The 25,609-nt window shown below is 52.0% G+C and overlaps 1 protein-coding gene across 3 annotated transcripts; it reads left to right on the forward strand.

Annotated features, from left to right (window-relative positions):
- Positions 1-1,738: 1,738 nt before the first annotated feature.
- Positions 1,739-24,183, forward strand: LOC136549706 (nonsense-mediated mRNA decay factor SMG7-like). 3 transcript variants are annotated; one of them, XM_066541083.1, is made up of 8 exons: positions 1,739-1,912; positions 2,266-2,370; positions 2,768-3,358; positions 3,442-3,564; positions 4,706-4,935; positions 5,035-7,164; positions 7,330-7,485; positions 23,668-24,183. In XM_066541083.1, exons 2-6 carry the CDS (start codon positions 2,293-2,295, stop codon positions 7,133-7,135), a joined length of 3,123 nt encoding a protein of 1,040 aa, XP_066397180.1. In that variant the 5' UTR covers positions 1,739-1,912; positions 2,266-2,292; the 3' UTR covers positions 7,136-7,164; positions 7,330-7,485; positions 23,668-24,183. The 3 variants fall into 3 exon arrangements, with proteins under 3 accessions (XP_066397180.1, XP_066397178.1, XP_066397179.1); XM_066541081.1 differs by having other exon boundaries at positions 7,330-7,466; XM_066541082.1 differs by lacking the exon at positions 1,739-1,912 and adding an exon at positions 1,940-2,154 and having other exon boundaries at positions 7,330-7,466.
- Positions 24,184-25,609: the final 1,426 nt, after the last annotated feature.

Raw genomic sequence — 25,609 nt, forward strand, 5'->3', positions numbered from 1 at the left:
TTGGATCAAACCGACCTTTGATCAATGGTCCTGATCAAGGAGAATGCATGGAGGCATGCATACAAGCGGTGCACCAAAGTTGAGTTGGTTTAGCCACCTAAGGAGGTTGGCCGACCTCCCTATGGTAGGTGGACCATGCCACCATCTTTTAGAAGGTGTCCCCATGTGTCATAGTGAAGGTTGGATACTTTTCTCACGCTGGATGCTTTTATTATGGGCCCATGAATCTGTGTGCTCTCCCTTTTGGCCAATAATAGAACAGAACCTCGGGATCCAAAGGTAGAGATCGACTCTAGGAAGTGTTGGCAGGATCATGGGAGGCTTGAGAGGGGGCAGTGGACCCATATAGAGGTTGGGCGTCCTGCATATGGAGCCTCCAGCCACCTAAAGTTCATGCTTTGTGTACCTACAAGTAAATAATGACATAAATGTGGAACCAAGTTATTTGTACCTAAGTCACTATGTTCTTACTTGTTAGCTTATAGAAAGAGTATTTTGTTGACGGTTTTGGTGATGTAAAAACATGGTGAAATTACCATCAACACCACACTACACTATTTTATACTAGTTTGTGGTAAATACTATGATCTCCTGTTTATTATCATTTCTAGCAACCGCTTTTCCTTGGGATAGAATAAATAACGATACCCTGAAATACTCTCGGATGAAGTGCTGCAACGATATATTCCATGCGCTTGCGGAATACTCTACTTGAGCATAAGTTATACCAACACACACCCGGTTTAACACATAAGAATATCATCAATTTAGGCATTCATTAATCATACATTCCAAGCACAAAGACGTCTAATAATCATAATTTATACATCACATACACATACTTGACATGAGCGTATCAACATATGATAATAATAAACAACAAGAACAAGTACATAATAAAAGTAACATTTGAGTAGGATGACTAGTTGTCTAATGCAGGTTCTACGGGTAGGCAGGTATGGGTAGTAAACATACACACCCGCACCCATGTACCTGACGAGGATTCCATCCAATAACATACCCGTGTTGCGTAAAATTGTTCATATCGTCTCTTTGTCGGGTAAAACCCATCAGATATTCAGGTATCGGGTACACATTGCCATCTCTAGGAGTCTAGGTATGATGGCTCAGATTTGTTTTCTCAGTCATTTGACTAGGGGTGCAAATGGTACGGATATTTACCAACCGTATCTGATGTTTAATGGAGTTCAGTTCGGTCCTTATCGAGTTTGAATATAACATCAGATACAGTATCCGTATCCGAATACTCAAATCGTATATTGATGATGTCAATATTCATTCGTATCTTATCAACATAGCTAATACTATTCATATTTAAATTTGAATCCCAATCAAACAAAAATCTGTCTTATCCAACATAGCTAATATTATATCGTTGTCTATTTGCACACTTACTCCCTCCGTCTCTACATATCTATCTTTTTCGCTTCTTGAGGAATAACTTTAACTAAATATATATAATAAAAATATTAATATTTATGATACATAATTACTATCATTAGCTAGATATTTAAATCTAGTTTTTAATAAATTTATTTAGAGATATAAATATTAAATATATTTTTTATAAATTGAGTTAAACTTTCGATACCAAATTCAATAGCGAATGTTAATCGGGGAGAGAGGGAATACGTTTTTTTTTTACAACCAAGCCGGCAAGCAACCAGCCCAAAATAAAGACACCGGACGCGTGGGTCCCAGGCGTCAGAGCCCCCAGCCGCCTCGCCCTCGCCCTCGCCCTCGCCGAGGGATTGGACATTGGAGTACAACCGCAACACGGCGACGACGCGACGACACAGACAAATCGCATCCTCCTCTTTCCCTCGCTCTGCAATCTCCCCCAAATTCCCCTCTTCCCCTCGCTCGCGTCGCGCGAGCAAGCAACGCGCAGGTACGAATTCCTCCCGGGCACTCGCGATTTCCTTGGATTCACCCTCTCGTTGACCCGATCGCGAGCTTTCCCGTTGCGGAACCGTGTATTTTGAGCCCAGATTTCGCGGCCATTCGCCTCTGGTTAACCGGGGTTTGAGGAGATCCGCGATTCGTTGCTGGTGGCCGGGGGTTAGTCGGGCGCGTAGATTCATCGTCCTAGGATTGGTCTAGAAGGGGGGGATTAGGGTTTGTTTTCCTCAGGTTAGGTTCCGGATACTCTTGTTGCCTACCTGCTTGCGAGATTGGATCGGTACTTTCTGGCATGTTGTTTGCTTTCCGTTGGTGACTCGTGGGCTTGTAATTTGGCTGCAGGTGCTGAAACCGGTGAGCGGTTGATGGATGATGACTGTTCCCATGGATAGTGCTAGCGTAGCCCCATCCTCCGTGCGGGACCTTGCCGAGCGTCTCCTTACTAGGGTAAAGCCTCTTAGTTCCTTTTTTGTTCCTTTGCATGGTACAGCTAATACTACTGGTCTACACTCTGGGTTTTTGATCCAGTGGTTTCCGCTGTGCCCCTGGGTTTTCCACGGTTTTTTGGATGGCTTGCGCTGCTTGTTAGGTTATTTGTCGGGTACTTGGTGCTGTGGATCCTCGAGCAGTTCTTGGGATAGTTTTTTTCTTTACATAGGTTATAATGGGTTTGTATGATAAATTGCTTGAGAAAGGAGAATACCTGAGCTAATTGTTTCCTTGGATGTAAGTCGAGCTTTGCTTGTATTTGGGTTTCTCCCATAATAGCAAGGAGATGCAATTGATACTCATGTTTATGTGAAGCACAATGATGAAGTTGTGACATTGTAATGTTATTATGCAGAATAATGAACTCGAAGATCAGCTCCGCAAGTCCGCACAATCCAAAGTCCCATCGGATCCCAACATATGGCTTCAGATGCGTGACAACTTTGAGAAGATAATTCTCTTAGATCATGACCTCTCTGAACAGAAAGAGGTAGAATATCTCCTGTGGCAGTTGCACTACAAAAGAATTGAGGACTTCAGGAGGAACATTAGTGCTGCAAGCTCTGTTGCATCTAGTGGGAAGAGCAACGCTAACCCAGATCGAGTCAAGAGAATTAAATCAGCCTTCAAAAGCTTCCTTTCAGAAGCAACTGGCTTCTATCACGACTTGATGTTCAAGATCAAATCAAATTGGGGCCTTCCACTCAGTTACTTTCCAGAGGGCCTTGACAATGCAAACAACTCTGTGCGAGATGACAAGAAAACAGTTCAGTTGAAGAAAGGTTTGATTTCATGCCATCGCTGTCTGATATATTTGGGAGATCTTGCTCGTTACAAGAGCTTGCATGGTGATGGTGATTCTGCTAGTCGTGAATATGCAGCTGCTTCTAGTTACTACAAAGAGGCAGCTTCTATCTACCCTTCCAGTGGCAACCCTCATCATCAGGTATTACCACATTACTATACTTTCTCAGTTGACTATTTATTCTCTACTCAGTCTTTTAATTATTGCTGCTATTACTTTTTCAGCTTGCTATACTAGCTTCTTACTCAGGCAACGAGGTGGTAGCTGTTTATAGGTACTTCCGAAGCTTAGCTGCAGATACTCCTTTTACCACTGCACGGGACAACTTGATTATTCTTTTTGAAAAGGTATTGTTGCTGTCTTCATTAATTCATGTCCAAAGTATTGTTCTTATCATGCTTTCTCATTTTGGTTTGATACCTTCAGTAGAAGATTGTATTGTTTGATATGACATGAGAATTTTGCTTTATTTCCTGACTTATCTGGCAAACTTTGTATTGTTCGTCTGATGATATCTGAAGACCAGATGGTTGAAAATTTGGTTGGATTTCTTTTTAGCATTTTAATTGTTTTCTGCGCATCTAATATGTCTGATAACCCTTGGCATTTAGTCACTTAGGCCTTGTTTAGATCACCTCCAAATTCCAAGTTTTTTCACTCTCTCTCCATCACATCAATTTTTAGCCGTTTGCATGGAGCATTAAATGTAGGTAAAAAAAATAACTAATTGCACAGTTTAGTTGGAAATCACGAGATGAATCTTTTGAGCTTAGTTGGTCCACGATTGGACAATATTTACCAAATAAGACGAAAGCGCTACTATTCATTGGGTTGCAATTTTTTGCAATCTAAACATGGCCTTACATTGTACAACCATATATAATATAGGTGCCCTGTAATGGCACTTAATTTGCAGGTTCCTACATAGCAAATGTTTATTTCCTCCTTTGTTCTTCAGCTTTTACTTTGTATACAGCTGTCTTGTCCAGAATACTTTCTTATGTAAATTTATGTTTATATAATGTTAATTTATCTTGAGATGTTTCGTTGTTTAGTACCTCCAGTCATACAGTAGTGTCACTGATTCGATAAGTTAGTAGAAATAAGTGCAAATAGTTTTTGAGGCATCTATATTTGTGTGTTCTCATTTGCAAATGTTAGCATTCAGGTTGATATCGATAGCCTAAGATATCACCTCTTTGTGGCTTATATGGGACTGTAATTGTTCATGATACCCTTACTCAATGAACATATTAAATCAATAGCTAATGGTAGGATGATTTCCAATCTGTATTCCATATGGTTCTCAATATTTGTTAGTTTCGCTGTCATGTTTGCATCATATTCTTGAGTAATACACAACACTAACTGAGAACATAGTTTTTGTATTAAAAAAAGAACTGAAATGATTTCATCATCAAATGTAACAATTATTTCCAGATTTGTGCTATTAAGCTTCTCTTAATGATGGTACAACTTCCTATGCAGAATCGCCAAATCTATGGACAGCTGCCAGACAACAACAAATTTCCCAGTGCTAAAACATTACCCCCACGGTCATCTGGGAGGGGCCGAGGACGGGGAGAAGTAAGGTTTCAGCCAAAAGATGTTAATGCTGAAACAGCTGAAAGGGAACGGGAGTGCAATATTCATGATACATTGAAGGCCTTCTATATACGATTTGTCAGGCTCAATGGAATTCTTTTCACGAGGACCAGGTTCAGCCCAGTCTCTTACATGATCAGAATCAATTCTTCAACCCTCACTGGTCTCAATCTGCCTAATAAATTCTTTCTTCTCCTCTCCCTTTTTAACAGTTTGGAAACATTTGGGGAGCTGTTTTCTTCAGTTAGCAATGATTTGCAGATTCTCCTTTCTTCTGGTCTTGAGGACGAGCTTAATTTCGGTTGTGATGCTGCAGAAAATGCATTAGCTGCTGTTAGGCTTACTGTCATCCTTATATTCACAGTACACAATGTAAAGAAGGAATCTGATAGCCAGTCGTATGCTGAAATTGTGCAACGCAGAGTACTGCTCCAAAGTGCGTTTACGGCTGCTTTTGATTTTGTTGGACGAATTCTCAGAAGGTGTTCAGAGCTCCGTGATATCGCATCAAGCTTCTATCTGCCAGCCATTCTGGTGTACATTGAATGGCTGGCGTCCCATCCAGAGTTGGCTGTTGATTCAGAGATGGAGGAAAAGCATGCAAATGCCAGATCATTCTTCTGGAACCAATGTATCTCATTTATGAATAAGCTGATCCTTACCAACCTTGCATCTATGGAGGATGATGATGATGAGGCTTGCTTTTCTAATATGAGCATTTATGAGGAAGGTGAAACTGGCAACAGGCTTGCCCTTTGGGAAGATCTTGAATTGAGAGGTTTTTTGCCCTTAGTTCCTGCACATACCATTTTGGATTTTTCAAGCAAACACAGATTTGGAAGTGTTGGAAGCACCAAGGAGAAGAAAGCACGGGTTCAACGAATTTTTGCCGCAGGGAAGTCACTGCTGAACTTTGTTCAGATCGATCAGTTGAGGATATATTTTGATCCATCTTCCAGGAAATTTGTCATGGCCAAGAACCCTCCTGTTTCTAAAGTTAACATACCTCTTCATGATTCTCCTGATGCACTTAAAACAAATGGCGCTGACATGGATCATGAGGCTGCTAGAAGATTTGACTCAGTTTCCTCAAACATGGGCACACTGCAGTCTAATGTGCACTTTGGTCCTGATGGTGATGATGATGAAGAAATTGTTTTCAAGCCTACAGCTTCTGAAAAGTTTCCGAAAGCTCCTTCAGACCTGTTGGTTAATGGATACACCTATCCTGTACCAATGTCTGCTGCTGGCTGGCCAACCAATGCTAGTTTAGTGTCTGTTCAGAGCACTGCATCAATGTCTGCGACTGGTTGGCTACCCAATGGTGGGTCACATTCTTTTCTAGCTGCTGGTAATTATAACATTAACCAGTCGCTTCCCAGGTCTTCTGTTGGTTGGGCTGTCAATGGTGAGCAAAATGTTATTCCTAGCATTGCTCCAAGATTTGAGCTCATGCAGCCTGTTGAGGAGCCTGCTTCCAGCTGGACAAGCAGTGGTGCACAGCATGTTGGTCCTCAGCACACAGGTTTAACTTTCCAAGATGTTATCTCTGAACCACGTGTATCTGCATCAATGGTTCAACGTTTTAGTAGTCCTGACTATTCGAAATTTCTCAGTGAACAAGAAATGCTGTTAATGAATGGACTGAAGACTGTCAACATAACTGAAAATGGCTATCTAGAGCAGAGATTGCAGGCTGGATTGAGTGGTGTACAGTCTATTGAGTATTCGTCTACTGAACTTGCTGGTACCACTAAAAACTCGATGCATAATCATGTGAACATTACTGGAGAGACTGTCCCCTCTACACTTGATTCAGTTGTACCTTCAATTGCACCATCAGGTGGCATGCCAATGAAATTCACAGAAGCACCACTAACTGCTTCAAAGAAGAACCCTGTTAGTCGTCCATCAAAGCCTGTTGGGCCACCTCCAGGATTTAATCATGTAACCCCGAAGCGTCAAGATGATTCTATTCTGGTTGAAAAACTGCAGAGCCCACAAGTCGATGATTACAGCTGGCTAGATGGCTATCAGCCATCGATTGATCATGTTAACAATTTAAGAGCTGTTTATCCTGGTGTCAGTGATACTAGCACAGCATTTTCCACTCCATTCCCCTTCCCTGGGAAACAACAGGTCTCTGGGATACATGCACAAGGGGCCAATGAGAAGACATGGCACGATTTCCACCTTTTTGAGCCTTCAAAACAGAATATGTTCCAAAATTACCACCAAAGAAATCAGCAAAGTGGTCGAATAGCTGAACAAGAGCCAGCAAATTCTATCTGGTCTAGCAGTTACCATGTGTGATTCAGTAACTTGTACCAGGATGATTGCTGGTAAAGACACTCCTTCCAGTTGTCAACATTACAAATAATTCTTCTTAGCAAGTGTAAACTATCATTTCATTTTGTGTTCTATTTTCTTGCAGCGAAATTTGGTTCACGTGTATGAAGATGTTATAGTTCTCATTTATACTTTGTTCTATTATTTCATTTATGTAGGAGTTGCTGGGGACTATTGGATTAAGTAGCACAGCCTGACCTATTGAGCTTGCCCATACCTGCAGCACTCTCATGGTGTTAAATTTCTTTTGAGAATGGTGATCTTTGAAGCATGACAATGGCTGCTGTTATGTTTGGTACGTGGCACAGCCTCCGGTTAGACTTGCACCCTTTCAATTTGTTTTCTCTTTCTTTTTGTTCTTTTGATTTTTGATGTATTCAATGGGAGATGACTTAATAATATCATAAAATCGGTTGAAGTACTTCTGCAGTTTATTTGGTTGATTTCTTCTAGATGCAGCTGTAAAATGGACTAAGATCTTTTTAGTCCACTTTCCTTTAGTGCCAAAAGGAGTAAGCCATCCCATTATATTGCTATTGTCAACAGTTTTTGTGGTATCTTACACGTTGGATTGTTTTAGTTCAGTGCCATTTATGGGTTTGTTAGGGAGCATGGTAATTAGTTATAATTAATAAGTTTATCAATGATATTAATTTATAAATGATTCAGTGCCATTCCCGTTGGGGCGTAACCCTCTTAGCGACGCGCCATGTCGGAACCCGGGTATGGTGTTAAATGAGCAAGGGCCGGGTCGTCACCCTCGTGACGCGCCGTGTCGCGATCTGGACACGGTGTCAAGTGAGTAAGGATCGGGTCGTCGCATCCTTAGTGGCGCGCCACATCGGCGCCCCGGGTGGTGCAAAATGAGCAAGGGTCTTCACACCTACCTCGGCGGGTGCGAAAGGTGTTAGTCGCTGAATTTTGACTCTTGGTAGTAGGAGAATTCTTATTCTCATCGAGAGAGGATGACACTAGGAGTTGGGGCAATTTTCTTGTCTATTTCTCACACAAGCGCACACAAATGCCATACTAACCTGAGGGGTTGGGGTTACATATTTATAGGCTACTAGCCAGCCAAGGATATGCCAAGATGCTAGTCTAAGATGCTAATATGCTGTCCTAGCTAAGATGCTGTCCTCTAGTCTAAGATGCTGTCCTCTAGTCTAAGATGTTGTCCTAAAAACAGAAAAACAGCCACAAGGACCATGTGAGCATCACAGCCCCACAAAGACTAGCCACACATGAGACTTATCCATCATTCTCCCCCTAAGTCTTGTGCGTCGTCTTGTGGGAGAGTTGAACCATCCCGGTCCTGGAGCAGAGCTCAAGGAACTTGATCCTCCCAAGGGGCTTGGTGAGCAGGTCCGCAAGCTGGTCCTTAGTGTTGATGTAGCTCGCCTTGATGCTCCCTTCCTCCAAACAGCCTCGGATGAAGTGGTACCTCACCCGGATGTGCTTGCTGCGTTCGTGGAACACGGGGTTCTTTGCCAGGGCCAGAGCGGACTTGCTGTCCGCCCTGAGCTCCACCGCTCTAGTGTCTCTGCCAAGGAGATCACCAAGCAGTCGAGCGAGCCAGAGCGCCTGAGTCAAAGCGGTGGAGGCCGCTATATACTCGGCCTCGCAGCTGGACAGGGCCACCACCTGCTGCTTGATCGACTGCCAGCTAACGAGGCACTTGCCGAGGAAGAAGAGGATCCTGCTCGTGCTCTTGCTGGTGTCGATGTCGCCGGCGTGGTCGCTGTCGCTGTACCCGACGAAGTGTGCCGCCCCAGGGCACCTCGGGTAGTAGAGGCCGTGGTCGAGAGTCCCCGCAACGTAGCGGATGATCCTCTTCACAGCCTGCTGGTGCTCCGTCGTCGGTCGCTGCATGAACCGACTAACGTAGCCGACGGAGAATGCCAAGTCCGGCCGTGTGTGGGCGAGGTAGCGAAGGCTCCCCACAAGACGTCGGTACTGCGTAGCGTCCACCTCCGTCGTGCTGTCGCGGCTCAGCTTCAGCCTCTCCTCCATCGGAGTGAGAGCTGGGTTGCAGTCGGTGAGCCTAGCTAGCTCAACGACGCGCTTGGCGTAGGCGGTCTGTCGAAGCGTGATCCCAAAGTCATCCTGGTGTACCTCGATTCTCAGGTAGAAGGAGAGAGGCCCCAGGTCACTCATCTGGAAGGTGGCCTTCATCTCTTCCTTGAATGCCGCCACCTCCGCATCCTTGGTGCCGGTGATCACCAAGTCGTCGACGTAGACACCCACCAGCAGGGCATTTCCTCCATTGCCCCGTCGGTAGATGGCCGCCTCGTGTGGGCTTTGCTCGAAGCCCATCCCCTTTAGCGTGGAATCCAACTTGGCATTCCACGCCCTCGATGCCTGCCGCAAGCCATAGAGGGCCTTGCGCAGGCGGAGCACCTTGCCCTCCTTGCCGGGGATCGCAAATCCCGGCGGCTGGTGCACGTAGACCTCCTCCTTTAAATCGCCGTTAAGGAACGCCGACTTGACGTCCATGTGATGAACACGTCAGCCCTCCTGGGCAGCTAGCGCAAGGAGGAGTCGCACGGACTCCATCCGTGCCACGGGAGCAAAGGCGTCGTCGAAGTCGACCCCCTCATGCTGCACGAAACCTCGTGCCACCAAGCGAGCCTTGTGCTTGACGATGGCGCCGGCTTCATCCCTCTTCAGCTCGTACACCCACTTAAGGGTGATCGCGCGGTGGCCACGAGGAAGGTCAGCAAGCTCCCAGGTGCGGTTCTTCTCAACCGCATCCATCTCCAACTGCATCGCGGCGCGCCATGCCGCGTGTCTCTCGGCCTCTGCGAACGACCGAGGCTCGCCGTCGTCACATGCAAGGTGCAACTGCGCCTCCAGGTCCTCCAGGTCGTGAGGCACCAGTCCCGGCACCAACTGGTCGCCGAGAAGGTTCTCCATCGTACGGTACCGCAACGGCTCGCCGTCGTGGTACGCGTCGATGCGCTCCTCGTCATGAGAGAGCGGAGTAGCGAGCTCAACCGGGCTGTGCTCGACACGAGCTGGTGTTGGAGTAGACATGCCCGGAGAGGTGCCTGTCGGTGCTGGAGTGCGTGGCGTTGCCGGCTGTGGTGAAGCCGGCGAAGAACTCATCGCAGCCGAGGTCCTGGCTGGAGAGCGTGGAGCTGTCGGAGAAGCAGGCGCCGGGGTCGGTGGAGGCTCGAGGACTGGGGTAGACGCGCTCGCCGAAGAAGAGCTGCATACTCCCCCAGCTCCCTCGAAGTGGACGTACTCGACAGTGAAGTCGTCGTACGTCGGAGCCGAGCCATCGTCCACCGCCTTGTCCCACGCCCATCCTCGCCCTTCGTCGAACACAACGTCGCGCGCCGTGCGCACACGCTGTGTCTTCGGGTCGAGGATGCGGTAGGCCTTCGAGCCCTCCGCGTAGCCGATGAACACTCCCGGAGTGCTCCTGTCGTCGAGCTTGCTGATGTGGCCAAGCTCCTTGGCGAACGCGAGGCAGCCGAAGACCCGCAAGTGGGAGACCGCCGGCTTGCGCCCATGCCAAGCCTCGTACGGCGTCCTGCCGTCGAGCGCCTTGGTAGGCGAGCGGTTGAGGATGTAGACGGCCGTCACCACCGCCTCTCCCCAGAAGACAGCCGGCATCCCCCTCTGCTTGAGGAGGGCCCGAGCCATCCCCACAACCGTCTGGTTGCGCCGCTCGACGACGCCGTTCTGCTGCGGGCTGTACGGCGCGGAGTAGTGGCGCTGAATGCCCTCGTCAGCGCAGTACGACGCGAATTCAGCCGCCGTGAATTCGCCGCTGTTGTCGGTGCGCAGCTTGCGGCCGCACTCTGCCTCCGCAGCAGCCTGCGCGCGTCTGATGGCGTCCGCAGCCTCTCCCTTGCTTTCGAGGACCATCACCCACATGTAGCGGGAGAGGTCGTCGACGAGCAACAGGAAGTAGCGTCGTCCTTTCGGTGTGGCCGGTGTCACCGGGCCACACAAGTCCCCGTGCACGAGCTCGAGCCTCTCCTTGGCTCGAAAGCTCGCCCGCTGGGGAAAGGGGAGTCGCCTCTGCTTCGTCAACACGCAGACGTCGCAGAGCTGCTCCACATGGTCGAGGCACGGCAGGCCTCGCACCATCTCCGTGGCACTGAGCCGCTTTAGGGCCTCAAAGTGAAGGTGCCCGAAACGCTCGTGCCACTGCCACGCCTCGTCGTCCCAACGCGCAGCGAGACAGAGGGGTTGTGCCACCTGCACGTTAAGGACGTAGAGTCGATTTGCGCTTCTGGATACCTTGGCAAGAAGGCGACGACGACGATCCCAAATCCTCATGACTCCGTCCTCAACCACCACGCGCGAACCGTTCTCATCCAGCTGTCCCAAGCTGATGGAGTTCCTCAACGTGGGGATGTAGTAGACTCCGGTGAGCAGCCTGTGCTCACCAGACACGGCGGTGAAGATGATGGAGCCGACGCCCTTGATCTCCACGCCGGAGGCATCCCCAAACTTGACGGAGCCTCGGACGCTAGAGTCAAGCTCGGTGAAGAACTCCCGTCGACCGGTCATGTGATGGGTGGCGCCGGTGTCGAGGCACCACCCGTCAGTCTTGTCGTTGCCGGAGCTGTCGCTGAGGAGGGCGTGTGCTTTTGGCTCGTCAAGGTGGAGGAGAGCCGCTGCGGCCGGTGCCGCTGGAGGTAGCTCGATGCTGGCATGTGCCATGAACAGAGCCGGCTCCTCCTCCGCCTGTGCGACGTGGGCCTGGCCGTGTCGTGGCTGTCGACAGTCCTTGGCCCAATGGCCAAGCTGGCCGCAGTTGCGGCAGGCGTCGTCTCGTGCCGGCTTGTGCCTGTCGGCGGCGCCGCCCTGGGCGCCTCCGCGGGCATCACCCTCGGTACGTCCTCGCGCCTCGGCCTGGGCGTCTCTGCGCGCCTTGCGTGGCTTGCCACGCTTGCGGCCGCCTGTCGCGGAAGAAGGCTCCCCCTTCCTCCGGTCACCTTGGCTGGCAAGCCACTGCTCCCGAGTGAGGAGGAGCTTCCCGCTAGTGGTGATGGGCCCCGAGAGGGACTGTGGCTCATCGCTGTCGACGACCTTGAGGTGACCTATCGCCTCCTCGATCGACATCGTGGAGAGATCCAGCAGAGACTCGATCGAGCGAGCCAACTGCTTGTACTTCTCGGGGACGCAGCGGAAGAGCTTTTCGACAGCTCTCTCCTCGCCGTAAGTGTCGTCGCCGAACTGCACCATCTTCTGCAACAGAGTGTTGAGACGGAGAGCAAAGTCATCAACGTCCTCACCTGGCTTGAAGGCCAGGTTCTCCCACTCCTTGCGAAGTGCCTGCAGTGTGGACTTGCGGGCGCGGTCGCTGACGATGCGTGCCGCAGCGATGGCATCCCAAGCCTCCTTGGCAGTCCGCTTGCTGGTAAGCGAGAACTGCATCTCGGGCGGGACTGCAGCGATGAGAGCATCCAGCGCCCGTCGATCTAGGTCGTAGTGGACGTCGCCATGCCGGACTGCCTCCCACATGTGTCGCACCTGGAGCTTTACCCTCATCACCGCAGCCCACTCGACGTAGTTGGTCTTGGTGAGGGTAGGCCACCCACCGCCGGGACCGACGTCCCTGACAACAGCCTGGAGCCCGTGGTAACCACGGTACCGATCCGGGGAGAGAGAGCCACGCTGCCTGTGAAGGCCGTGCTCTCCATCGACCCGTCGGTACCGATCCGGGGAGAGAGAGCCACGCTGCCTGTGAGGGCCGCGCTCTCCATCGACCCGTCCGCCACCGTTGCCGTGCGCGCCTCCTCCAGGAGCGCCGCCGCCGTGCGCGCCTCCTCCAGGAGCGCCACCGGCGCGTCCGTGCTTGTCTGGGCTGTCGCCGCGCTCGTGGGCGTGCACGGCTGCCCCAGGAGCGCCATCGCCGTGCGCGCCTCCTCCAGGAGCGCCGCCAGCGCGTCCGCGCCTGTCTGGGCTGCCGCCACGCTCGTGGACGTGCGCGGCTGCCCACTGCGCTGCCCGCGCTCGCGCTGCCTCCCTCTCTAGCAGCTCGAGGTCCGCGTCGGCGGTGTCGTCAGCGGAAATGGAGCTGCCGATGCTACCGCGCAGAGCCTCAACCTCCGCCGCCGCCGCACGCGCTGCATTTGCCGCCGCCGCTGCTTCCGCCTCCGCTCTGGCTGCTGCCAGCTCCGCCGCTGCCAGCCTCGACGCCCTTGCCGCCGCCGCAGCGGTCTCTGCCGCCGCTCGCTCGCGTTCCTCTGCCGCGGCAAGTTCGGCCTCCTGTCGACGCCGCGTGCTCGAGGCGACCGAGCGCTGAGACTGCCCTGCGGACATGACGCGCTACCGGGGGGTTGCTGCGTGGGGAGAGGGCTGCTTCAGACGAGCTGGGAGAGGAGTGAATAGGAGCGGCCGGAGGAGCTGCTGCTGCCAACAGCTGGGGCTGTTGTGGGGCTGGGAGAGAAGATGAGCAAGAGATGCTCAGGCTACAGGATAATACGGCTCTGATACCAGTTGTTAGTCGCTGAATTTTCACTCTTGGTAGTAGGAGAATTCTTACTCTCATCGAGAGAGGATGACACTAGGAGTTGGGGCAATTTTCTTGTCTATTTCTCACACAAGCTCATACAAATGCCATACCAACCTGAGAGGTTGGGGTTACATATTTATAGGTTGCTAGCCAGCCAAGGATATGCCAAGATGCTAGTCTAAGATGCTAATATGCTGTCCTAGCTAAGATGCTGTCCTCTAGTCTAAGATGATGTCCTCTAGTCTAAGATGCTGTCCTAAAAACAGAAAAACAGCCACAAGGACCATGTGAGCATCACAGCCCCACAAAGACCAGCCACACATGAGACTTATCCATCAAAAGGTAAGGAAGCTAGACGAGCCAACTAGGATCTATTTAGGTAGCTGGAATGTAGGGTCCCTTATAGGTAAGTTAAGAGAGTTAGTGGACACATCGGTTAGGAGGCGTCAGGCGTGTAAATGTTTTATGCGTCCAAGAGACTAAATGGAAGGGGCAGAAGGTGAAGGAGGTGGACAATACCGACTTCAAGCTCTGGTACACAAGGATAACTTCAAATAAAAATGAAGTAGGAGTTTTGTTTCATAAGAGCCTCAAGGATGAGTTTTGTTTGATAAGAGCCTCAAAGATGATGTGGTGGAGGTGAGAAGGCAAGGGGATAGGATCATCTTAGTTAAACTTGTCATTAGTGATATGGTCTTAAACATAATTAGTGCGTATGGCCCCAAGTAGGCCATGATAAGAGTGCTAAGCGGCTTTTCTGGAAAGACTTAGATCGCTTGGTTGTTGTCCCTAGTAGCGAGAAGCTCTTTATAGGAGGTGATCTTAATGGCCATGTAGGTACATCAAGTGCAGGTTTTGAGGCGGTTCATGGGGGTTTCAGATATGGTAGTAGGAACCAGGAGGGAGAGGAAGTCTTAGACTTCGCCATAGCTTTTGATCTGATGATAGCTAACACTTTCTTCCGTAAGAGAGTCCCATTTAGTAACTCTCCCTCTAAGTCTTGTGCGTCGTCTTGTGGGAAAGTTGAACCATCCCGGTCCTGGAGCAGAGCTCAAGGAACTTGATCCTCCCAAGGGGCTTGGTGAGCAGGTCTGCAAGCTGGTCTTTGGTGTTGATGTAGCTCGCCTTGATGCTCCCTTCCTCAAGAGAGCCTCGGATGAAGTGGTACCTCACCCGGATGTGCTTGCTGCGTTCATGGAAGACGGGGTTCTTTGCCAGGGCCAGAACGGACTTGTTGTCCACCCTGAGCTCCACCGCTCTAGTGTCTCTGCCGAGGAGATCACCAAGCAGTCAAGCGAGCCAGAGCGCCTGAGTCGAAGCGGTGGAGGCCGCTATGTACTCGGCCTCGCAGCTGGACAGGGCCACCACCTGCTGCTTGACCGACTGCCAGCTAACGAGGCACTTGCCGAGGAAGAAGAGGATCCCGCGCGTGCTCTTGCTGGTGTCGATGTCGCCGACGTGGTCGTTGTCGCTGTACCCGACGAAGTGTGCCACCCCAGGGCACCTAGGATAGTAGAGGCCGTGGTCGAGAGTCCCCGCAACATAGCGGATGATCCTCTTCACAGCCTGCTGGTGTTCTGTTGTCGGTCGCTGCATGAACCGACTAACGTAGCCGACGGAGAATGCCAGGTCCGGCCGTGTGTGGGTGAGGTAGCGAAGGCTCCCCACAAGACGCCGGTACTGCGTAGCGTCCACCTCCGTCGTGCTGTCGCGGCTCAGCTTCAGCCTCTCCTCCATCGGAGTGAGAGCTGGGTTGCAGTCGGTGAGCCCAGCTAGCTCAACGACGCGCTTGGCGTAGGTGGTCTGTCGAAGCGTGATCCCGGAGTCATCCTGGTGCACCTCGATTCCCAGGTCGAAGGAGAGAGGCCCCAGGTCACTCATCTGGAAGGTGGCCTTCATCTCTTGAATGCCGCCACCTCCGCATCCTTGGTGCCGGTGATCACCAAGTCGTCGATGTAGACACCCATCAGCAGAGCATTACCTCCACTGCCCCGTTGGTAGATGGCCGCCTCGTGCGGGCTTTGCTCGAAGCCCATCCCCTTTAGCGTGGAATCCAACTTGGCATTCCACGCCCTCGGTGCCTGCCGCAAGCCATAGAGGGCCTTGCGCAGGCGGAGCACCTTGCCCTCCTTGCCGGGGATCGCAAATCTCGGTGGCTGGTGCACGTTGACCTCCTCCTTCAAGTCGCCGTTAAGGAACGCCGACTTGACGTCCATGTGATGAACACGCCAGCCCTCCTGGGCAGCTAGCGCAAGGAGGAGTCGCACGGACTCCATCCGTGCCACGGGAGCAAAGGCGTCGTCGAAGTCGACCCCCTCCTGCTGCACGAAACCTCGTGCCACCAAGCGAGCCTTGTGCTTGACGATGGCACCGGCTTCATCCCTCTAAAGCTTGTACACCAATTTAAGGGTGATCGCGCGGTGACCACGAGGAAGGTCAGCAAGCTTCCAGGTGCGGTTCTTCTCAACCGCATCCATCTCCAATTGCATCGCGGCGCGCAATGCCGCTTGTCTCTCGGCCTCTGAAAACGATTGAGGCTCACCGTCGTCACACGCAAGGTGCAACTGCGCCTCCAGGTCGTGAGGCACCGGTGCCAGCATCGGCTGGTCGCCGAGAAGGTTCTCCATCGTACGGTATCACAACGGCTCGTCGTCGTGGTACGTGTCGACGCGCTCCTCGTCGTGAGAGCAGAGTAGCGAGCTCAACCGGGCCGTGCTCGACACGAGCTGGTGGTGGAGTAGACGTGCCCGGAGTGGTGCCTGTCGGTGCTGGAGTGCGTGGCGTTGCCGGCTGTGGTGGAGCCGGCGAAGAACTCATCGCAGCCGAGGTCCTGGCTGGAGAGCGTGGTGCTGTCGGAGTAGCAGGCGCCGGGGTCGCTGTAGGCTCGGGGACTGGGGTAGACGCGCTCGCCGAAGAAGAGCCGCCTACTCCCCTAGCTCCCTCGAATTGGACGTACTCGACAGTGAAGTCGTCGTACGTCGGAGCCGAGCCGTCGTCCACCGCCTTGTCCCACGCCCATCCTTGCCCTTCGTCGAACACAACGTCGCGCGCCGTGCGCACACGCTGTGTCTTCGGGTCGAGGATGCGGTAGGCCTTCGAGCCCTCCGCGTAGCCGATGAACACTCCCGGAGTGCTCCTGTCGTTGAGCTTGCTGATGTGGCCAAGCTTCTTGGCGAAAGCGAGGCAGCCGAAGACCCGCAAGTGGGAGACCGCCGGCTTGCGCCCATGCCAAGCCTCGTACGGCGTCCTGCCGTCGAGCGCCTTGGTAGGCGAGCGGTTGAGGATGTAGACGACCGTCACCACCGCCTCTCCCCAGAAGACAGCCGGCATCCCCCTGTGCTTGAAGAGGGCCCGAGCCATCCCCACAACCGTCTGGTTGCGCCGCTCGACGACGCCGTTCTGCTGCGGGCTGTACGGCGCCGAGTAGTGGCGCTGAATGCCCTCGTCAGCGCAGTACGACGCGAATTCAGCCGCCGTGAATTTGCCGCCGTTGTCGGTGCGCAGCACGCGCAGCTTGCAGCCGCACTCTGCCTCCGCAGCAGCCTGCGCGTGCCTGATGGCGTCCGCAGCCTCTCCCTTGATGCCGAGGACCATCACCCACATGTAGCGGGAGAGGTCGCCGACGAGCAGTAGGAAGTAGCGTCGTCCTCCCGGTGTGGCCGGTGTCACCGGGCCACACAAGTCCCCGTGTATAAGCTCGAGCCTCTCCTTGGCTCGAAAGCTAGCCTGCTGTGGAAAGGGGAGTCGCCTCTGCTTCGTCAACACGCAGACGTCGCAGAGCTGCTCCACATGGTCGAGGCACGGCAGGCCTCGCACCATCTCCGTGGCACTGAGCCGCTTCAGGGCCTCAAAGTGAAGGTGCCCGAAACGCTCGTGCCACTGCCACGCCTCGTCGTCCCGACGAGCAGCGAGACAGAGGGGTTGTGCCACCTGCACGTTAAGGACGTAGAGTCGATTTGCGCTTCTGGATACCTTGGCAAGAAGGCGACGACGGCGATCCCAAATCCTCATGACTCCGTCCTCAACCACCACGCGCGAACCGTTCTCATCCAGCTGTAGTAGGGGATGGAGTTATGAGGATTTGGGATCGCCTCGTCGCCTTCTTGCCAAGGAGCGCAAATCGACTGTACATCCTTAACGTGTAGGGGGCATAACCCCTCTGTCTCGCTGCTCGTCGGGATGACGAGGCGTGGCAGCGGCACGAGCGCTTCGGGCACCTTCACTTTGAGGCCCTGAAGCGGCTCAGTGCCACGGAGATGGTGCGAGGCCTGTCGTGCCTCGACCATGTGGAGCAGCCCTGCGTGTTGACGAAGCAGAGGCAACTCCCCTTTCCCCAGCGGGCGAGCTTTCGAGCCAAGGAGAGGCTCGAGCTTGTGTACGGGGACTTGTGTGGCCCGGTGACACCGGCCACACCGGGAGGACGACGCTACTTCCTGCTGCTCGTCGGTGACCTCTCCCGCTACATGTGGGTGATGGTCCTCGGCAGCAAGGGAGAGGCTGCGGACGCCATCAGGCGCTCGCAGGCTGCTGTGGAGGCGGAGTGCGGCCGCAAGCTGCGCGTGCTGCGCACCGACAACGGCGGCGAATTCATGGCGGCTGAATTCGCGTCATACTGCGCTGATGAGCGCATTTAGCGCCACTACTCCGCGTCGTACAGCCCGCAGCAGAACGGCGTCGTCGAGCGGCGCAACCAGACGGTTGTGGGGATGGCTCGGGCCCTTCTCAAGCAGAGGGGGATGCCGGCTTGTCTTCTGGGGAGAGGCGGTGGTGGCGGCCGTCTACATCCTCAATCGCTCGCCTACCAAGGCGCTCGACGGCAGGACGCCGTACGAGGCTTGGCATGGGTGCAAGCCGGCGGTCTCCCACTTGTGGGTCTTCCGCTGCCTTGCGTTTGCCGAGGAGCTTGGCCACATCAGCAAGCTCGACGACAGGAACACTCCGGGAGTGTTCATCGGCTACGCAGAGGGCTCGAAGGCCTACCGCATCCTCGACCCATCGGCTACGCAGAGGGCTCGAAGGCCTACCGCATCCTCGACCCGAAGACACAGCGTGTGTGCACGACGCGCGATGTTGTGTTCGACGAAGGGCGAGGATGGGCGTGGGACAAGGCGGTGGACGACGGCTCGGCTCCGACATATAACGACTTCACTGTCGAGTACGTCCACTTCGAGGGAGCTAGGGGAGTAGGCAGCTCTTCTTCGGCGAGCGCGTCTACCCCAGTCCTCGAACCTACACCGACCCCGGCGCCTGCTACTCCGACAGCACCACGCTCTCCAGCCAGGACCTCGGCTGTGATGAGTCCTTCGCCGGCTCCACCACAGCCGGCACCGACAGGCACCTCTCCGAGCACGTTTACTCCAACACCAGCTCATGTCGAGCACAGCTCGGTTGAGCTCGCTACTTCGCTCTCTCACGACGAGGAGCGCATCGACGTGTACCACGACGGCATGCCGTTGCGGTACCGTACGATGGAGAACCTTCTCGGCGACCAGCTGGTGCCGGGACCGGTGCCTCACGACCTGGAGGCGCAGTTGCACCTTGCGTGTGACCACGGCGAGCCTTGGTTGTTTGCAGAGGCCGAGAGACGCGGCAAGGCGCGCCGCGATGCAGTTGGAGATGGATGCGGTCGAGAAGAACCGCACCTGGGAGCTTGCTGACCTTCCTCGTGGTCACCGCGCAATCACCCTTAAGTGGGTGTACAAGCTGAAGAGGGATGAAGCCGGCGCCATCGTCAAGCACAAGGCTCGCTTGGTGGCACGAGGTTTTGTGCAGCAGGAGGGGGTCGACTTCGACGACGCTTTTGCACCCGTGGCACGGATGGAGTCCGTGCGACTCCTTGCGCTAGTTGCCCAGGAGGGCTGGCGTGTCCATCACATGGACGTCAAGTCAATGTTCCTTAACGGCGACTTGAAGGAGGTCTACGTGCACCAGCCGCCGGGATTTGCGATCCCTGGCAAGGAGGACAAGGTGCTCCGCCTGCGCAAGGCCCTCTATGGCTTGCGGCAGGCGCCGAGGGCGTGGAATGCCTAGTTGGATTCCACGCTAAAGGGGACGAGCTTCGAGCAAAGCCTGCACGAGGCGGCCATCTTCCGACGGGGTAGTGGAGGAAATGCTCTGCTGGTGGGTGTCTATGTCGACGACTTGGTGATCACCGGCACCAAGGATGCGGAGGTGGCGGCATTCAAGGAAGAGATGAAGGCCACCTTCCAGATGAGTGACCTGGGGCCTCTCTCCTTCTACCTGGGAATCGAGGTGCACTAGGATGACTCCGGGATCACGCTTCGACAGACCGCCTATGCCAAGCGCGTTGTTGAGTTAGCTGGGCTCATCGACTGCAACCCAGCTCTCACTCCGATGGAGGAGAGGCTGAAGCTGAGCCGCGACAGCACGACGGAGGTGGACGCTACGCAGTACTGGCGTCTTGTGGGGAGCCTTCGCTACCTTGCCCACACACGGCCGGACTTGGCATTCTCTGTCGGCTACGTTAGTCGGTTCATGCAGCGATCGACGACGGAACACCAGCAGGCTGTGAAGAGGATCATCTGCTACGTTGCGGGAACTATCGATCACGGCCTCTACTACCCTAGGTGCCTTGGGGCGGCACACTTCGTCGGGTACAGTGACAGCGACCACACCGGCGACATCGACACCAGCAAGAGCACGAGCGGGATCCACTTCTTCCTCGGCAAGTGCCTCGTTAGCTGGCAGTCAGGTCGAGCAGCAGGTGGTGGCCCTGTCCAGCTGCGAGGCCGAGTACATAGCGGCCTCCACCGCTTCGACTCAGGCGCTCTGGCTCGCTCGACTGCTCGGTGATCTTCTCGGCAGAGACACTAGAGCGGTGGAGCTTAGGGTGGACAGCAAGTCCGCTCTGGCCCTGGCAAAGAACCCCGTGTTTCATGAACTCAGCAAGCACATCCGGGTGAGGTACCACTTCATCCGAGTCTGTTTAGAGGAAGGGAGCATCAAGGTGAGCTACATCACCACCGAGGACCAGCTTGCGGACCTGCTCACCGAGCCTCTTGGGAGGATCAAGTTCCTTGAGCTCTGCTCTAGGACCGGGATGGTTCAACTTTCCCACAGGACAACGCACAAGACTTAGGGGGAGAATGATGGGATAAGTCTCATGTGTGGGCTGGTCTTTGTGGGGCTGTGCTGGTCACATGGTCCTTGTGGCTGCATGGTCTGTTTTTAGGACAGCATCTTAGACTAGAGGACAGCATCTTAGAGGACAGCATCTTAGAAATAGAGGACAACATCTTAGCATTTAGGACAACATCTTAGACTAGCATCTTAGCATATGTTTGGCTGGCTAGCAGCCTATAAATATGTACCCCAACCCCTCAGGTTGGCATGGCATTTGGAAATAAACCAGAAAATTGCCCCAACTCCTAATGTCATCCTCTCTCGATGAGAGTAAGAATTCTACTACTACTAAGAGTAAGAATTCAACGACTAACAGAAACGACCCTGGCTTTATGGGGAAGAATAGATCGTGAAGGGGAACAAAGGAGTTAGTGGGGATGGGACCGGTAAAATAGATGAAGCGAATTAGCGACCACTAGAGAGCGCTAGATAACGACCTAAGTTGCACGGATACGGATACGCGTATCGGTATCGGAAGGATACGGATACGCGGATACGGCAATTTCCTAAGAAACCCGATACGCGGGTATGTTTTACTGTTTTTTTAATAAATATAGATAATAGCGCATATTAAAATTGTGAAAGAGTGAAAGCAGTAAATTACCTTGCAATAGCAATTACCAGTCAAAGTAAAGACCGGAACTCCGGAAGCATCTCCATTCTTCAATTGTCCATTCTCGAGTTCTCCAAGACTCCAAGTCCAGAATTTGCACAGAAAAACCAAGTAACCAACTATCAATCAATTTATTACTAAAACTTGACTACTTGAGTATTCAGTAGTAGTTCAGTACATCACCTTGTACTACTCTTGGGCACTGACAGTAAATGGGGATTTGTACCCCTGGCTCAGTTTCAACTCTTGGGCTCTTGGTGAAGCTCAATGACAGCCATATCTCATATCTCATATGTAGACTAGCAAATTCAAGTACACTGACAGTAGTGCTGCCACCCAGATCTGGAAGAGTTAACAAAGCCACACAATTTGGCATCTCATTCGCAGCATAACCCAATGCCACTATTTTTGTACAGCCACTTCGGGCAAAGGCTTTCTCAAAGCGTCCGTAAATGTTACTGAAAAAGGAGCAAGGAATCTGGCAAAGGGCTAAGCCATTTCGATCGCTCTCCATAATCAGGGTATCAACAGGTCTGGTGCTGCGCCAACTGCTCATCCAAGATTTCAACATAACTGAAACAACAGAAAACTCGAGATCTCCTGGCCAAAAGTATGAAGCAAATCGCATCTAGAACATGTGGTCCTTGTCCTTCCCACCAAACAGAAACGAATGAGGCAAGGGACTCACCAGGAAGTCGTGGTACACGAACGCCCGGGGCTCCCACGACAGCACCTCCGTCCACGGCTCCCCCTTCTCCCCACGCATCTGTAGCCCCCTGCAGCACGCAAGCACGAGCAACCACGCGTAAGCACCTCAGAGGAGTAAGCATCTCAGGGTAAAACCGCGCGGTAGAGAGATCGTGGGGGGGGGGGGGGGGGAGTCGAAGGTGGATCTGCGGAAGTGCGGGCGCGCGAGCCCCGCGCCGCGGCCCTCGGACGCCCTGGGCAGCGATAGCGCGCCGAGCGCCAGGAGCAGGAGCAGCGCCGTGCACGCCAGCAGCAGCGCCGCCATCGACGGCCTCCCGCCGCGCTTCCCCATTTACTGTCAGTGCCATGCGGCGTGGGGAGCAAAGAAATCAAGCATAGATGGAGAAGAAGAGGGAAGGGGATTACCTCACGGATCCACGTCGTAGGGCGCCAGGGCGGAGACGAGTAGGGACGGAGGCGAGCGGAGGCGGAGGCGGAGGCTCGTCGTTGGCAGCCAGCGAGTAGGGACGGAGGCTTGTCGCCGGCGAGCGCAGGCGGAGGGGGAGGCTCGTCACCGGTGGCTGGCGGCCGGCGAGCGGGGTTGCGGCGCGACGCGCGGGCGCAGCCGTGAGGTTGTATCCGTGCGGGACTGCGGGAATGCGACTGCGGGCGTCGGGGCAGAGGATAAGAATGTCTTCTGGGCTTCGGCTGGGCCGTATCAGGACGAAGGATACGTGTCCAGTGACGTATCCGATTATCACGAAAATAATACAAAATCGGATACTTGAAGGATACGTATCCTAGGCGTATCGGACACGTATCCGTATCGGATACGTATCGGATACGCGATACGCGGCTCCAGGGAAGTATCCGTGTAACATAGATAACGATTGACAAAAGATTAGTCGTCTAGTATCCTTGTACGCTGACAACCACAAATTACACATGGTCGTTAGATAATGGTCGTTGATGCTCAATCTTGTAGTAGTGAATGATCCATTTGTGGAATAAGAGGTAAGGGGAGGGGTTAAATGTAAAAAAACATGCCACACTGGCATGCCACATCAACATGAAACGCTTATGCTTAGCAGCCATGTTCCCGTTCCCGTTCCTGGAACAGGAATGGGAACTTGGGGTATCATTTTATAATGTGGGAACGGGAACGTGGGCCATGTTCCCGTTCACAGGCTGCTAAGCGGCTTATGTTGCTGGCGTGGACTAGTGCATCATTTAATAAGTTTAGGACCCTAAAAATGCATTTTTAAAGTTCAAGGACCTAAGGACACATCCTTACAAGTTTAAGGGCCGCTGGTGCATTTAACTCTTTAGATAATATAGACTTATATTTAGACTTCTCCCAATTGGATGGAATACTTTGCAGAGTGCAGGGGAATGGTGCTTTCACTTAGATTTTTCTAGAATAGTCATTTTTCGGACTACAGGGCTTGCCTAGATAGGCCTTTTGCTTTTAATTTTGCTATATATTTGCAAAACTGTGTTCTCTTTTGTTGGTTAATGTCTCTCTTGTGGAATCTTTTATATGCTTGTACACTTATTTGGTTGGTTTGCAATTTACAGGGAGTGCCACCATCTTCTGGGCCAAAGAGTGAGTGGAGGATGATTGATCTGTCGGCAGTCTGATGGGGATGAATTATATGAGGTCTTTAATGCTGACACAAAGGGTTAATGAAACAAACTCGAATCCAGTGATTATAGGTGCTCTGCACGGACCATATGATTAATCTCTCATTGGACATGTAGCTACCACAAGAATGGTGAGTGGACGGTTGCTGCCGCAACTAAAAGGCCATTCAGTCTGGATGTCAGTTGTCAGTTGGGCTATGCCATCTAAGAATAAAAGTTTGAGGAACAACGAGCATATTGCCAAGTCGTTTCTCAAGTATAAATTACTGCGTCTAGTTATCTTGATACTTTCCTTCTGGAAACAGTGTGTCGGTTGCTGTTGCGCTGTTGCAAGTTGCGGATAAATGCTTGGAACAGTTTGTCATGGTATTTGTGTGGCTCCTATAAGTTAATCTGGAATTGTATGGACCAACCCTCAGTGTTACATACAACGTCTGTGATTTGACTGAATATCTTGTATGTTTCTGTTAAGCTAATTGATTTTGTTCTGTAGTCGATTTCGATTGGCACTAGAAAAACCGGCGCGGCTTTGCGGAGCCCTGTTTGGAGCCTACCACTGTATCAGTGGGGGACCACATTGTGTTAGGTAGTTGTACATTTGTATTGTATCCAAGCAATGCTACTCAGATTAGCTGGTCGTGTTATTGTCTAATTGTGGTAGAAAATATGACATGATGCCCCCCCCCCCCCCCCCCCCCCCCCCCCCCCCCCCCCCCCTCCCCCCTAAGTGTCAGTGGCTAGAATAGTGTTTTTTTATAGTATCACTGGAGTACTATTTTGGGAAGCTAATATTTTACATCGTATAAGGTTATCTGTACAACTGTTAGGTAGCTCAGCTCCTCTTCGAAGGTCCTTTGTAGAGTCATGAGATATCCTGTGATTCTTGTGGCATCTACACATTTGATATTAAAGCCTGTTTTTTATTATTATTTACACTAAGTCAATATAACAATATGTATGTTGAAGACAAGGTTACTAGTATAATAATAAATACTTATACCTGCCAGTTGCTTGGCTTTCTGATACTGTTAGTCGTGAGAGATTGCAGGCTCTCGTTTTATTGATTGCCTCTTCAATCCATGTAGCTGAAGCTATGGATGTTCATGAAGATGCAGTGAGGCAGTGAGTAGACTGAAAAGGTATGAAAATCTGTAACTGTTATTACACGTCCAATTATCATCGTGGGATATACTGTTCGTGGATCAGTGGCAAACCTATATTCATGACCTTGGTATCCAATCTTACTTCTTGAGACAAAATCACATAAGCTTTTGTTTTAGAGAAGCAAAAGATTCAAACTTAATTCGGTTCGGTTTACTATTGCATTTCTTTTATCAGAAAACAGTAATGAAGACTAAAGACACTGAAGTTTGTTGGTGGATACAACAGTCTCAGATGATGGCAAATAATGTGAACGCACGCTAGGAAGATGTGCGGGCAGTCGATGGTAACTTGCTGTAAACAATAGAAATCTGAATCATCAGCCTAGCTGCAAATGGAGACAAATTAAGGGGCAAAATTCGAAGCCTTGGTTATTCATCGAGGACTGACATGAATGAAGGTTGCTTCTCTTTGGCTTTTGGTTGAGATGCTAGTGCAACACGTTTTAGGTCAGTATAAACTTAACATACATTAATATTAATTGAAGTTAGCCTAATTGAAGTTAACACGTTTCTCTTTGGCCTTGTTCGTTCTCTCTAAAGTTGGACACGGCACTGCGCATTGACTGCTCTCCAGCTGCAATGGTGAAATGGATTTTAAATACTCCATCATTTTCAAATTATAAGTCGCTTTGACTTTTTTGGTTTATCCATTTTACTATGTATCTAGACATATTATTATATCTAGATGTATAGCAAAATTGATGTACCAATAA

The sequence above is a fragment of the Miscanthus floridulus genome, chromosome 4, assembly GCF_019320115.1.
Source record: "Miscanthus floridulus cultivar M001 chromosome 4, ASM1932011v1, whole genome shotgun sequence".
Lineage (NCBI taxonomy): Eukaryota > Viridiplantae > Streptophyta > Magnoliopsida > Poales > Poaceae > Miscanthus > Miscanthus floridulus.

What these genes read in the sequence shown, in the direction of transcription:
- LOC136549706 (XM_066541083.1), top strand. Translation starts at nt 2,293, where the DNA reads ATGATGACTGTTCCCATGGATAGTGCTAGCGTAGCCCCATCCTCCGTG. An exon ending in CCGAGCGTCTCCTTACTAGG is followed by an intron (nt 2,371 to 2,767) that starts GTAAAGCCTCTT and finishes GTTATTATGCAG; the next exon opens with AATAATGAACTCGAAGATCA. An exon ending in TGATTATTCTTTTTGAAAAG is followed by an intron (nt 3,565 to 4,705) that starts GTATTGTTGCTG and finishes CTTCCTATGCAG; the next exon opens with AATCGCCAAATCTATGGACA.